Below are 15610 nucleotides of genomic sequence, written 5' to 3'. Positions count from 1 at the left end.
AGGTGGTGGGTTCAAACCCAGCCCCGGTCAAAAACTGCAAAAAAAAAAATTGTAATCCTTTTTTTCTTTCTTTTTTGTTTTGAGACAGAGTCTTACTTTGTCACTCTCAGTAGAGTACCGTGGCATCATAGCTCACAGTAACCTCAAACTCTTCGGCTTAAGCAATTCTCTTGCCTCAGCCTCCCAAGTAGCTGGGACTACAGGCTCCCACCACAACGCCCAGCTATTTTTAGAGACAGGGTCTCGCTCTTGCTTAGGCTGGTCTAGAGCCTGTGAGCTCAGGCAATCCACCCACCTCAGCCTCCCAGAGTGCTAGGATTACAGGTGTGAGCCCATGCCAGGCCTAAAATTTTTTTTTTTTTTTTGTAGAGACAGAGTCTCACTTTATGGCCCTCAGTAGAGTGCCGTGGCCTCACACAGCTCACAGCAACCTCCAACTCCTGGGCTTAAGTGATTCTCTTGCCTCAGCCTCCTGAGTAGCTGGGACTACAGGTGCCCGCCACAAAGCCCGGCTATTTTTTGGTTGCAGTTTGGCCGGGGCCAGGTTTGAACCCGCCACCCTCGATATATGGGGCCAGCACCCTACAGACTGAGCCATAGGCGCCGCCCTCAGGCCTAAAATTTTAATACTTAGTCTGCATATAGTGATAACAAAAGATGAATACAAGTCATGTTGAGCACTTCTGGTAATTGCAGATGTCAAATGTGACTTGAGTGTTACAAACTTAATAAAGTGTTTTCCTTTCTTAAAAATGTGTATACTTTTTTGGCATTCTCTCTATATATACACACAATTTGTTAGGGTGGAAATCTCAGCAGGTGCTACACTCAAGAAGAGAAAAGAATTTCTCTAGGCCAAGATTAGGATATAAAAGTATAGGTTTATTTTATATTTTAAAAAGAAGGATGTGGCGGTGCCTGTAGCTCAGTGGGTAGAGCACGAGCCACATACACCCAGGCTGGCGGGTTCAAACCCAGCCTGGGCCTGCTAAACAATAATGACAACTGCAATAAAAATAGCCGGGCGTTGTGGCGGGCGCCTATAGTCCCAGCTACTTGGGAGGCTGAGGCAAGAGAATCGCTTAAGTCCAAGAGTTTGGCATTGCTGTGAGCTGTGACACCATAGTACTCTACCCAGGGTGACATAGTGAGACTCTGTCTCAAAAAAAAAAAAGGAAGAAAAACTATGAGTTAATAATTTTTCAATTATTTCACAATAAAGACCAACCATCCTGGGCGGCGCCTGTGGCTCAGTTGGTAAGGCGCCGGCCCCATGTACCGAAGGTGGCGGGTTCAAACCCAGCCCCAGCCAAACTGCAACCAAAAGATAGCCGGGCATTGTGGCAGGCGCCTGTAGTCCCAGCTACTTGGGAGGCTGAGGCAAGAGAATCGCTTAAGCCCAGGAGTTGGAGGTTGCTGTGAGCTGTGTGAGGCCACGGCACTCTACCGAGGGCCATAAAGTGAGACTCTGTCTCTACAAAAAAAAAAAAAAAAAAAGACCAACCATCCTTACACTATTGTAAAAGAAAACATTTGACTAATAAATCAGACTGTATTTTGCTTGATCTAGAGTGAAGGCACCACTAGGAAAGCATACTCTTTCTGTGGCAGACAGTCTCCTACTTAGAAATTAGCTACAGTTTAACATTTTTGTGGCACTACTGGAAAGCCCTTTTTGCTTGCTTGCTTGTTTTTTAAGATTTTGACTTTTGACTCAGCACCCGTAGCATAGTAGTTATGGTGCCAGCCATATACGCCAAGGGTGGCGGGTTTGAACAACAAAAAAATAGGTGTTGTGGCAGGCACCTATAGTCCCAGCTACTTGGGAAGCTGAGGCAAGAGAATCGCTTAAGCCCAAGAGTTTGAGGTTGCTGTGAGCTGTGATGCCAGTTCATGCCAGCACTCTACTGAGGGTGACATGGTGCGACTCTGTATCCAAAAAAAAAAAGACTTTGGCTTTTTCAGGTATAGATTGTTTTCTATAAAAATATTCTCCACCTTTTCTTCCTAAATTGGTCTTGTTAAGGTGGAGACACGTTTGCATATCCTATTTTGTATGTGCTTAATTTTTATCAACCTCACCCTATTTGCATCAAGCCTTCCTGGCATGTTCACAGTCTTTTTGCTAGTGCCAACTCAAATCGTGTGGACTTTAAATGACATTTATGTGCCCTGCAAGATATGAAAACAAGAAATTGTTATTACTGTACTATGTGCAAAGGTTTTCTCCTCATTTATGACTTCTTGCTGTTATTTACACTTCTGCATTGTAGAAATCATTGACCTCACATTTTCATTTCTGTGCTATACTTGTCACTACTTCCAGACGCCAAGGACTTACTGTTGTGCTAACACCGAAGACTTGGAGACAGTTATTCACCACGTACACCGCCTGTACCCTTCTGCTCCTTTTCTCGCAGCAGGGGTTTCAATGGGAGGGTAAGGTTTTCTCTTTCTAAATTACTACCTGAGAGGGCTGTCTCTTTCAGAGGACTGTAAGCTAGCTGTTTACACATTTTAAAAGAAATGTCTGGTTATTTTTATCATATCACATGTGGTTGAGTGAAGAAAGGAAGAAATTCATTCAGGTGAATTTTAACATTTTCCTTGACTATCAGTCACTGCCCTGAAAGGATACAAGTCCTTGGGGGTTTTGTGAGTCTGGAGGCTCATCTGAAGCCTGAAGTTGATGCCTGTCACCCAGCAGTTGACACGCTGACCTTCTGATTCCCTGATGCACTCTCAGACATCCCTCTAGCAGCACTGGGAAGCCGAACTGGGAACCTGACTTTCATGAAAATAATCACCTCTTGCTCTCTCCAACTGCAGTGGCCTTCAAAAGTATTTCTCCCCAGGTGGTAATTTGTTTTTGTTTTGTTTTGTTGCTGGGCACATGAACCTACTGTGGAGTGCTCTCCTAGAAACTGAAATTTTGTTGTTAACTCCTTACTGTTTTAAGCATGTGAATGTTATCATTTGTGCTGTTTGCCTTTTTTTTTTGGCCTTCTCTGGAACTTTTATTTGCCATATTTAGATTTAGACTTATTTCTACTACTAATAATAATTTACTGTTGTTGTTCTGGTGACAGTGAGATTAAGGAGATCCACAGCTTTTATTGTCTGGAATGTTACCATGTTTTAGATTCCCTAAACCATGCCTTGATCCAAAACTACTTTGTAAAATCAGGAAACATTTGGAATAGAAAATGGTGTTTTTTCTTAATTTTATAATTGATTTATTTGTCATTTTGGTTTTCAGTTTATTTACTTGAAAATGAAGAGCCTTTACAAATTATACACTCTGAAAAACAGGCCTTAACTACAGCTTTTTAGTTTCTGATAAACATAAAACTTAAGAAGAATACATTTCTTACATTAGCATGGAAGGTCTGACTTGACCTACTAAGGAAATCTGAATCAATGCAGAAAACTGAGTTGTGCCTAATAGACAGAATTTAGCTTCTCTTTCGTTTGCCCCATAATGTGAAAAAGAACAGGGTGAAAGCAGAATTTTTTCCCTTACTCATATAAATTCTTGACTTTTTAAAAGGCTAGACCTTACATAACCAGGCCCAGATTCTCTATTCAGAAGCTCCTGGGAAATGCCTGTTCATGCCACATTGAGTCCTCGGTGCCTGAAGGCAGAACTTGACCGTTAGCCTTTACAGCTGATTGAATATTAATGTCTTGTAAATTGTTTGAAGTAAACCACACTTTCTAGTTGCCAGCACTGCGACAAGAGGGCTGCCCCTTGGGGATGTGTTTATGGCTTGACACTTTTTTCTTATGGAGATGCTACAGACCAGAGCATAGTCTGTGGAAGATCCTTCTGCCAGTGCCCTGTGGACTGGCGAGAGCCCCAAGCCTGTGAAGCCTGAGGCCAGGTGTGGGCTTTGAGTCACAAGTGAGTCTAGTCAAAGAACCCATGCCTCTCTAGAGTCAGATCCTGGTCTCTCAATAAGCTTCAAAAAGGTATTGAAAATTCCAAATACAGTAGAACCTCCATAGTTGACCACCTCCTTAAGTTGACCTTATTTTCATAGACCAGACATGCACCACATGTATGAATCAGTACAGGCCTGATTCATTATGTTGACCACTTCTCTATGTTGACCAGTTTGGTATAGTCCCTTGAGAGGTCAATTTACAGAGGTGTATATATAAAAGTAAAAACAAAAATATTCGCCTCGTAAACTCACCACTCAGTTTTAATAATTATCAAATCACTGGACTCTGATTTTTTTGTTTTTGTTTTTTTGAGACAGAGCCTCAAGCTATAGCCCTGGGTAGAGTGCGGTGGCGTCACAGCTTACAGCAACCTCAAACTCCTGGGCTTAAGTGATTCTCTTGCCTCAGCCTCCTGAGTAGCTGGAATTGCAGGCGCCTGCCACAACACCTGGCTATTTTTTGGTTGTAGTTGTTATTGTTTGGCAGACCTGGGCCGGATTCAAACCCACAAGCTCTGGTGTATGTGGCTGGTGCCTTAGCCGCTTGAGCTACAGGCGCTGAGCCTGGACTCTTGATTGTTACAGCCCATCCAGGTTCATTGCCACTGCTCAAGAGGAAGCCAGTATACTGAGAGAGCAAGTGTTGCAGCAGAGAAAGAGTTTAATATTTGTGCTGGGTTTGGTGTTTCACACCTGTATTCCTAGCACTCTATGAGGCCAAGGTGAGAAGATCACTCAAGATCAGTAGTTCACTCAGCGCTCATAACTCAGTGGTTAGGACACCAGCCACATAACACCGGGGCTGGCGTGTTCAAACTGTTCCCAGGCCTGCTAAACAACAATGACAACTGCAATAAAAAAGCCAGGCGTTGTGGCAAGTGCCTATAGTCCCAGCTACTTGGGAGGTTGAGGCAAAAGAATCGTGTAAGCCCAACCAAGAGGTTGCTGTGAGCTATGATGCCACGGCACTCTACCAAGGGCGACATACTGAGACTGTCTCAAAAAACAACACACACAAAAAAAATCAGGAGTTTAGGACCAGCCTCAGCAAAAGTGAGACCCCTGTCTCTACCAACAATAATAGAAAAACTTAGCCAGGCTGTGTGGCAGCTGCATGTACTCCCAAATACTTGGAAGCCTGAGGCATGAGGATTGCTTGACCCCACAAGCAGTGACCTATGATGATGCCACCACATTCAAGCTAGTCCGATAGAAAGAGATTCTGTCTCAAAAAAAAAAAAAAATAGAGTTTAATATTGCTGGTGCTATGGGAAGAGCTGAACAAAAATTCTCAAATCTATCTCCCAAGAATTTGGGAGATATGATTTTTACAGTTTGATAGTTTGGCAAGACTAGACAAGGGTCTGCTGACTGGCTGGGTTCTGGGTGCAATTGTAGGGGTATAGAAATGTTTTCTGAGCTACTTCTTGGGTCAGGGTCCCAAAGCCAGTTGAATCAGTTCCTTGGTAGGGGCCACTAGTCTGGGTGGGTGCAGCAGTCCTCCAGAGTGTGGGGCCTGGAAGATATCTCACAAGGATAATGTCATCAGTGGGAGCAATGAAGAAAGCTAAGAATATGACCATAAGCTGTATGACTCTGAAGTATAAGCAATTATTGCAAAGCAGCTAGGGAACGATGGCTGATTATATATATTTTTTAATTATGTGAAGTTCAGGCCTCTATCAGTTCCCAACTTCTGGCCCTTTATTAATTCCGTACAGGGCAGTTTTATGATTATTGTGAACCAAATCTCAGACTTTTTTTTTTTTCTTTTTTTTTGCAGTTTTTGGCCGGGGCTGGGTTTGAACCCACCACCTCTGGCATATGGGGCTGGTGCCCTACTTCTTTGAGCCACAGGCACTGCCCCAAATCTCAGAAATTATTGATTTTTTTTTTCTGAGGTAGTGTCTGGCTCTGTCTCCCACTCTAGACAGAGTACAGTGGCATGAGCTCAGAGCTCAATGCGACCTCAAGCTCCTAGGCCCAAGCCATCTTCCTGCCTCAGCCTCCAGAGTATCTGGAACAATAGTCCTATACTACCACACCTGGCTAATTTTTGTAACATCTGTAGAGCGAAGTTACCCAACCTGGTCTCAAACTCCTGGGCTCAAGCATTCTCCCTACCTTAGCTTCCCAAACTGTTAGGATTGCAGGCATGAGCCACCGTGCCTGGCTCATTGGTAAGTATTTCTATAAAAGGTGCAGTCTTTCTTAAAAAACAAGGAAACAAAACAAGACCACAATACCATTACTAACCTGAACAAATTAACAATTCTTAACTATCATCAAATATTCAGTAAGTATTTATATTTCCCAGTTGTCCATTTGGTTTGACAGCATATTTGAATCTGGAGCCAGATAACATCTATGCTTTGTTATTGGTGTGTCTCTTAAGTCTCTTGATCAAGGGGTTCTTTCTCCATCTCTCTTTGTTTCCTTGTAGTTTGTTTTTTATTTGTTCATTTTATTTATTTATTTTTTGACCGGCACTGGGTTTGAACCCACCACCTTCAGTATATGGGGCCGGCACCCTACTCCTTTAAGCCACAGGCACTGCCCTTATTTGTTTATTTTTGATGAAAAAGGGGGACCCCTATCAAAATAAAACAACCTTTTTGGGGGGTGGGGGTAACATCTTGGCATTATTTTTTTCTTGAGTAATGACTGAGAACTATTCTCACCTACTCAGTCATATCTACTCCCGGATCTACCTACTCCTGAGTTTCCCTTCAGCCCTTCCATTTTGTGCATTTGACCAGCCTTCCATTATTAGCTGACCTCCAGCTAAAGAGGAGGGTCACCAAAACTAGGATGAATCTTTTGAAGAAGAGGAAGCATTGCTTTAAATGGCCTAGTGGACCACAATACTATGTACATGTAGTACAGTTGTTATGAAAAGTCATTTTCAAAAACTACTTGCTATTGGGTGGCACCCATAGCTCAGTGGGTAGGGCGCCGGCCACATACACTGAGGTTGGCAGTTCGAACCTGGCCCAGGCCAGCTAAAAAACAATGACAACTGAAACAACAAAAAAATAGCCAGGCGTTGTGGCCAATGCCTGTAGTCCGAGCTACTTGGGAGGCAGAGGGGAAGAGAATCACTTAAGCCCAATAGTTTGAGGTTGCTGTGAGCTGTGATGCCGTGGCATTCTACCGGGGCAACAGCTTGAGACTCTGTCTTAAAAAATAAAAATAAAAAAACAACTACTTTTTATTTTAATCTTCTGTTGCATTCACCTGCAAATCATTTGAGTTGGAAAAAATAAAGGAGAATATTTACCCATTTTTCCTATGTCAGAACCTGGGTAATTGAAGAAATCAAGTACCAAAAATTTATTGAGAAGTAGAATTAGGATATCATCTTAGTTGGCACTGTTAAACTTAAATTTTTGACACTGTCGTTAGATTAAACTCAGTTTATGGTCCCTCTTACCAAATAGAATTAGGACAGAATCAAAGTTAATAAAATGAAAAGAAAAGTGGAAAATATGTGATAGGAAATAAGGACAAATAACAGGAAGAGATGGGAGGAGAAAACAAGTTCCTTTAGGAGCCAACCATTCTGCCACAACTCAGAAAGTCTAACTCTAGTCTAGAGAGCCTTTTAGAAACTTGATACAGGGGACAGGGATCTTAGGTGACTAGGATGGCCACACAGTCCAGTTATTAACTCAGAATCTCTGGGGTGAGTCTCAGATATCAGTAGTAGTTTTTAAAACTTCTCAGCACCTGTAGCTCAGTGAGGGTGCCATCCACATACACCGAAGCCGGTGGGTTCAAGCCTGGGCCAGGCCTGCAACAATGACAACTGCAACAAAAAAATAGAGGGTGTTGTGGCGAGTGCCTGTAGTCCCAATCACTTGCGAGGCTGAGGCAAGAGAATCACTTATGCCCAAGAGTTTGAGGTTGCTGTGAGCTATGACGCCAAGACACTCTACCAGGGGTGACATAGACTGTGTCTCATAAACAGAACTTCCCAGATGAGGGTGGCACCTGAAGCTCAGTGGGTAGGCACTCTACCAAGGGTGACAAAGTAAGACTCTGTCTCAAAAAAAAAAAAAACTTCCCAGATGATTCCATCATGCAAGCCAGACTTGAAAACCACTCTTAGGATACATTTCTGTCATGTTTAACTTCATGGGATACGTACATAAGGAATGCATGTAACTATGATTTGTCCCATTCACAGGATGGCTGACTGCAAGGTAAATATATGAATGTAAGAGAAGAAGGTAGATACTTGCATGCTTTTCCAAGATAGGACTTAAAACACTGGTTTATATTTTGCTCCTCCATAGCTCATGAGAAGTGTATAGTTAGAAATAGGATATCTCGAGAAAGGTGACAAATTAATCACTCAGTTTCCTGTTTCTCCCCATTTTAGAATGCTGCTTCTAAATTACCTGGGCAAAATTGGGCCCAAAACTCCTTTGATGGCAGCTGCAACTTTTTCAGTTGGTTGGAATACTTTTGCTTGCTCAGAGTCACTGGAGAAACCACTAAACTGGCTGCTTTTTAATTACTATTTGACAACATGTCTCCAGTCTTCAGTTAATAAGTGAGTTATTTTTAAAACTTGCTGTCTCCAAACATTTTAGATTATGTAGCCCAACAGTAAAAAAGTTGTAAAACATAAAAGTACCGATATATGAATATTTATGGGTATGTTATGTGCATTTACTACTATACCCAAATGTTCTCTATATTGTAAATGCATATAGAAATAAAAAAAACTAGGGTGGCGCCTGTGGCTCAAGGAGTAGGGTGCCAGTCCCACATGCCAGAGGTGGTGGGTTCAAACCCAGCCCCGGCCAAAAAAAAACAAAAAACAAAAAAAAAAGAAATAAAAAAAACTTACGTTAAAGTTAAAAATATAAAAGTTGTAATGTTTTGGCCGGGCGAGGTTGCTCACTCCTGTAATCCTAGCATTCTGGAGGCCGAGGTGGATGATCATGAGCGAGACCTCATCTCTAAACTAGCTGGCTGTTGTGGCAGGTGTCTGTAGTCCCAGCTACTTGGGAGGCTGTGGCAAGAGAACCCCTTGAGCCCAAGAGTTGGAGGTTGCTGTGACATCAGGACACTCTACCAAGGGTCCATATTTTAAAAATATGTGAAAATATTCTTATTTTTTTTGCAGTTTTTGGCCGGAGCTGGGTTTGAATCCACCACCTCCGACATATGGGGCTGGCACCCTACCCCTTTGAGCCACAGGCACCGCCCGAAAATATTCTGATTTTTAATGTGACAATTTAAAAAATAATATCTTTAGATAATTTATCTGAATGAAAGATTCAGGCTAAAGTAAGGCATTTTTGACAAAAGTGGTTTATTAGTAGCCAATTTGTCATGAAACAACATGTTTTTATTATTATTTCAGGATAGGCTCATTCTTCCTCAATTAAAAAAACAAAAGCACTTTAGGCTAGGCACTATGGCTCATGCCTATAATCCTAGCACTTTGGGAGGCTGAGGCAGGAGTATTGCTTGAGGCCAGAAGTTCAACATCCACCTGAGCAATAGTGAGACACCGTCTCTACAAAAATTGTTCAAAAGAATTAACCAGGCATGGTGACACATGCCTGTAATTCCAGCTACGAGTTGGGCTGAGGCACAAAGAGCACTTGAGACCAGGAGTATTAGACTTCTGGTCTCAAGTGCCCATAGGCTTCTATGATCATGCTTCTGCACTCTAGCACAGCCACAGACCAAGTGTCTCAATAAAAAACAAAAGCAAAAAACAAGTACTTAAAAAAATAATATCTTGGGTAGTGCCTATGTCTCATTGGGTAGGGTGTTGGCCCCATATACCGAGGGTGGTGGGTTCAAACCCAGCCCCGGCCAAACTGCAACAAAAAAATAGCCGGGCGCTGTGGCGGGCACCTCTAGTCCCATCTACTTGGGAGGCTGAGGCAAGAGAATTGCCTAAGCCCAGCAGTTGGAGGTTGCTGTGAGCTGTGTGACGCCACGGCACTCTACCGAGGGCCATAAAGTTAGACCCTGTCTCTACAAAAAATAATATTAATAATAATAATATCTCTACCATAAACATTAATGTACTACTCCTGCTGTATATGTATTTTAGGTCTGATTAAGGTAGGAATGACCTTAATTTTCACTTCTGAAATTCCTTTGTTCTAGGCACCGGCATATGTTTGTAAAACAAATTGATATGGATCATGTCATGAAGGTAGGAGAGAACAACTTTATGTAATGCTTTTCTTTCTTTTTACTCCAAGAATAAATGTAATTTGTTTTTGTTTTTCAGGCTAAATCCATCAGAGAGTTTGATAAGCGATTCACTTCTGTCATGTTTGGATACCCAACCATTGATGATTATTACACTGACGCCAGTCCGAATCATAGACTGAAGTCAGTAGCAATTCCAGTGTTGTGTCTAAATTCTGTGGATGATGTTTTCTCACCTAGTCATGGTAAAATTAGCATCTTTGTATATATTTTGATATGAATTCGCTTTTAAAATTATTGTTCTTAGGTGGGCGGCACCTGTGGCTCAGTCGGTAAGGCACCGGCCCCATATACCGAGGGTGGCAGGTTCAGACCCAGCCCCGGCGGAACTGCAACCAAAAAATAGCCGGGCGTTATGGCGGGCACCTGTAGTCCCAGCTACTCGGGAGGCTGAGGCAAGAGAATCGCTTAAGCCCAGGAGTTGGAGGTTGCTGTGAGCTGTGTGATGCCACGGCACTCTACAGAGGGCCATAAAGTGAGACTGTCTCTACAAAAAAAAAAAAAAAAAAATTATTGTTCTTAGGCCAGGCGTGATGGCTCATGACTATAATCCCAACACTTCGGGAGTCTGAAGCAGGAGGATCGCTTGAGGCCAGAAGTTAGTTCCAGACCAGCCTGGGTATCATAGCAAGACCTCATCTCTACAAAAAAATAAAATTAAAATAAATTAGGCACAGCTAGGTGTGGTGGCTCATGCCTGTAATCTTAGCACTCTGGGAGGCTGAGGCATGTGAATTGCCAGAGCTCAGGAGCTTGAGAACAGCCTGAGCAAGATCCAGACACCATCTCTAAAAACAGCCACTTGTAGTCCCGGGTATTTAGGAGGCTGAGGCAAGAGGATCAGTTGACCCCAGGAGTTTGAAGTTGCTGTGAGCTATGATGCCACAGCACTCTACCAAAGGCAACAAAGTGAGACTCTGTCTCAAAAAGTAAATTAATTAATTGATTAATAAGGCAGGTGCAGTGGTGTGCCGCGTGATTATAGAACTGAAGCAGGAGGATTGCTTGAGTCCAGGAGATGAAGGCTGCAGTAAGCTGTGATCATGCCACTGCACTACAGTCTGAGTGACAGAGTATGACTCTGTCTCTAAAAAATTAAATAAACTATTGTTCTTTTTTTAAGATAATGCAATAATAAATAAAATAAATAAAATGTGAGTCATATGCTATTTTCCAGAGTTCATATCTTAATGTCTCAGATCAATTCTTAAACATTTTCTCAGACTCTTATCTAGTCATTTTAAGAGCTTCAGAACAAAACAAGTCAATATTTTCCTTGTTCTTTTTTTTTTTTGAGACAGGGCCTCAAGCTATTGCCCTGGGTAGAGTGCTATGGTGTCACAGCTCACAGCAACCTCAAACTCCTGGGCTTAACTGATTCTCTTGCCTCAGCCTCCTGAGTAGGTGGGACTATCAGCACCTGCCACAACACCCAGCTATTTTTTTTTTTTTTTTTTTTTGGTTGTAGTTGTCATTGTTTGGCAGGCTGGGGCCAGATTCAAACCTGCCAGCTCTGGTGTATGTGACTGGCACCTTAGCCGCTTGAGCTATAGGCGCCACCCCATTTTTATATTTAACTGACCTTTCTGCCAACAAAAAATTCCCAGCATTTTAATTTGACTCACTTGGGTGAAGTTTAAACTCATTATTTCCTATTCTTTCCCAAGCCCTTAAAATAGTCTTGCCACATTGAAATAGTGGACAATTGTCTGCAGTCTGAGAGAACAGGCAGCCAAGATCTTTCACATGAATCAAATGTAGCACAGCCTTTTGTTCTTCTGATATGACTGTAACTATCAGTGTTAGAAAATTCTGAGTGTATCCAGAGTGTGAAATTGGAGCGCTTAATAATTCCATTAGAGGCAAATGAAGCACTCTAAATGTATGGTGAAAAAGGAAAAGCAAAAATATGTCAGTCATTCCCTACCCACTTCGAATACCACGGGATTCTCAAGGTAGATGTTTACTTTCAGGTGTTCTGCCTTGAGATGGGGGTAGCTAGCTAAAGATGTGAGCTCAAGACCACTTTTGGAAAAGAACTTGGCTTGTTAAGGTCTTGCTTTAGGGTCTCTCAGTTTATTCTTCAGAGTATTGTGGGGGTCAACTTTAGAGCATTGTCTAAACAAGCAATTTTTATAGGCATCAGCACCATCTCCTAAGGGGCCAGTTCTCTTACAGTGTACAGGCTTTTTATCCTTTCATATAGGGCAGGGAGATTTTAGCTTGTTTACCCCTAAAACTCAACCCAAGTTGTGATGGTCTACTTCATCAACCACATTATCTTAATTCGGAAGATGAGATTTAGCAGGATCTGAAATCAAAATACTTTTCGTGCCATGTTTCAATCAATTATAGACATTATTTAATTAATTTATTTATTTAAGACAGTCTTACTCTATAGAGCCATGGCATCATAGCTTATAGCAACCTCAACCTCTTGGGCTCAAGTGATCCTTTTGTCTCAGCCTCCTGAGTAGCTGGGACTACAAGTGCCCACCACAACACCTGGCTAGTTTTTATGTTCTTTGTTTTTTCTATTTTTAGTAGAGACAGGGTCTCACTCTTGCTCAGGCTAGTCCTGAACTCTTGAGCTCAAGTGATCCACCCACGTTGGCCTCCCAGACTGCGAGGATAGAGCCACCTTGCCTGGTCTCCATTATAGACCTGAAATCAAAACATTTTCACTATCTGAACTCAAGGACAGAAGAAAAAAACATTTAATTCAGAGCCTTTAAAGTTCCTGCTCAGGGTAGATTTTGTAGAGCATATGAAAAGCAGCCATTATTGGCTCGGCACCCATAGCACAGTGGTTACGGTGCCAGCCACATGCACTGAGACTGGCGAGTTTGAACTCGGCCCCGGCCAGCTAAGCAACAGTGACAACGGCAACAAAAAAATAACCAGGCATTGTGGCAAGCGCCTGTAGTCTCGGTTATTTAGGAGGCTGAGGCAAGAGAATCACTTAAGCCCAATAGTTTGAGGTTGCTGTGAGCTCTGACAACATAGCACTCTACCCTAGGGTGACATAAAGAGACTATCGCAAAAAAGAAAAAGAAAGTAAAAGAAAAACAGTAATTATTGGGGAATTATTGTAAATACAGCAACTGTGTTTCAAAATAATGTTTTTCTTTCTATTGACTACAAATAAAAAATTCAGGAAAGGAAGTAAAAGGAAATTTTTTTTTTTTTTTTTTTTTTATTTTGGCCAGGGCTAGGTTTGAAACTGCCACCTCTGGCATATGGGACCGGCGCCCTACTCCTTGAGCCACAGGCGCCGCCCAGTAAAAGGAAATTTTACCCATGTTTCAGCTCCCAAAGGTAAACACTGTTACTATTTTGGGAGAATTTATTTCCTTCATTTTATTTTGCTATCGATATATGTTTTTACTATGGAAATCATAATTTTTACAACTTAATACCAGTTGGCCTTAGGAATCTAATGTTACATAAAATTAATCAAAATCATACATAATGAATTTATAACTCTCTCAAAGATGCTAAGATTAGTTTTTCACTCAGTGTAACACCTAAGTGGGCAATTTATGGCATAATGTAAGGATTCACCATTCCTTGAATTACTTTAATTTCTGAAAACAAGAGTTGACCTATATTTTTGTGTTATGGTTAAGTTTCAAGTTGATTCTTCCAGAAATGATGGTCCAGTACATTCCCATAAACATGAAGTGTTGTAAGAACATAGATGGTATTCAGAAACCATGATGCCAGTGTGAAAAAAATTTACAGATGGTTGATGTTTGCCATCCTCATTACAAATAGTTCTTTAATGGTGTTTTAATTTAAATTGATTAGAAATGATAAAGAGATATACTTTTCCTAACAAAAACTGATAAGGATTTGTATTTGTCTCTTTTTTACTGCTATCCTTTTTTTCCTCCCCTCAAGCTATTCCAATAGAAACTGCTAAGCAAAACCCTAATGTTGCTTTGGTCCTTACTTCTCATGGAGGCCATATTGGTTTTCTGGAGGGAATTTGGCCACGGCAATCCACTTACATGGATCGAGTCTTCAAGCAGTTTGTGCAAGCCATGGTTGAGCATGGACATGAACTCTCTAACATGTAGTTCTTTGGGTGCATTTTGTGTGAACCACCATTGTAAAGGCAGCTCAGCTTAGTGCACAAATTTTAATATGAATATAAAGCAAATAAGCCAGCAGATGGGTGAAGAGGTCCAGAATGATATGCAAAAACTACTTTTTAGGGAAACAACTTTGTAGCAAGACATTAAATATAATATTAGATTGTTACTTATGTAGATTTTATTTTTACTATGCCTTACCAAGTATGACCTTAAAAAAGTAGTACATACATGAAATTGCACTTAACCAAAACTATTGTGTAAAAAAAATTTTTAATTTCTCAGGGTTTTAATTTAGGCTAGTATTTTTTTAGATCATTCATTTTAATGATGATTGATTAAATGGTGATTTAATGGGACTTTAATAACTCTTAAGAGATTTTTGTTATCTGAATGTAAGTTATAAGGTGGTACATTCCTAAGGGTATTTATACTTGATGATGATAACATGTAAACTGAAATTAGGGCCAGGCACAGTGGCTCATGCTTATAATCCTAGCACTCTGGGTGGCCCAGGCTGGTGGATGACTTGAGCTCAGGAGTTGGAGACCAGCCTGAGCAAAAAGTGAGACCCCATCTCTACTAAAAATAGAAAAATTGAGGCAAGAGGATCACTTGAGCCCAAGAGTGGGAGGTTGCAGTGAGCCACAGCACTGTACCCAGGGTGACACCTTGAGACTCTGTCTCAAAAAAAAAAGAAAACAGAAATTAGGTAAAATATAATGTGATTAAATATTTTATGTATTCTAACTTTAGAAGGCAAGTTAGACTGACCTCTATGTGAGCTCTTTTACTCTGATAATATTATTAGGGCTGATTTATGTTTTATAATGATTATAATTTAATGCTTATTTTTAAAATAGTATATGTGCGCACACACACATATATATCATTATATTAAAATAAATTCTGTCATTTTAAATTGTTTCTTTGTGAGTTTTTATCTTCAAAAAGGGCCTAGAATGTAATCCTTGGGAAGAAATTTATGATAGTTTCATGAATGCATTAGTAAGAAACATCAAAGCTTGTTTTGATTCACTATGTACAGAATATTGGAATAATGATACTGAATTATCTTGCATTACAAGAAATCTCCTATGAGGCAGGCCTAGGGCTGGTGTAGGGGCTTACCAATGTTATGAAAGATCCAGGCTCTGTTTTCACTCTGTCCTTAGCAGGGCATCTAATTATATCCTAGACACAGAGTGGCTGCTGCAGTTCCAGACATCACATTTGAGTTCAGAGAATGAAAAGGGGGAAGGGGTGGGAGCAGACACATCTGCCATTCTGGGAAAGTGAATGCTTTCCCAGAACACTTGC

At 41.2% G+C, this 15610-nt stretch overlaps 1 protein-coding gene across 3 annotated transcripts in view; it reads left to right on the top strand.

Annotated features, from left to right (window-relative positions):
- The window catches only part of ABHD3 (abhydrolase domain containing 3, phospholipase), a 60932-nt gene extending 45940 nt beyond the window's left edge, over positions 1-14992 (top strand). For 2 of the 3 annotated variants that reach the window (XM_053571399.1, XM_053571398.1), the window contains 5 exons: positions 2327-2439; positions 8332-8505; positions 10086-10134; positions 10213-10378; positions 14097-14992. In XM_053571399.1, coding sequence (XP_053427374.1) covers positions 2327-2439; positions 8332-8505; positions 10086-10134; positions 10213-10378; positions 14097-14275 — 681 coding nt within the window. In that variant the 3' untranslated portion in view covers positions 14276-14992. Of the gene's footprint in view, positions 1-2326; positions 2440-2612; positions 2856-8331; positions 8506-10085; positions 10135-10212; positions 10379-14096 lie in introns of those variants that run through there. The other variant, XM_053571400.1, reaches the window with a different exon arrangement.
- Positions 14993-15610: the final 618 nt, after the last annotated feature.

Source organism: Nycticebus coucang, chromosome 19 (assembly GCF_027406575.1).
Source record: "Nycticebus coucang isolate mNycCou1 chromosome 19, mNycCou1.pri, whole genome shotgun sequence".
Classification (NCBI taxonomy): domain Eukaryota; kingdom Metazoa; phylum Chordata; class Mammalia; order Primates; family Lorisidae; genus Nycticebus; species Nycticebus coucang.
This window is presented reverse-complemented; position numbering and strand designations above follow the sequence as displayed.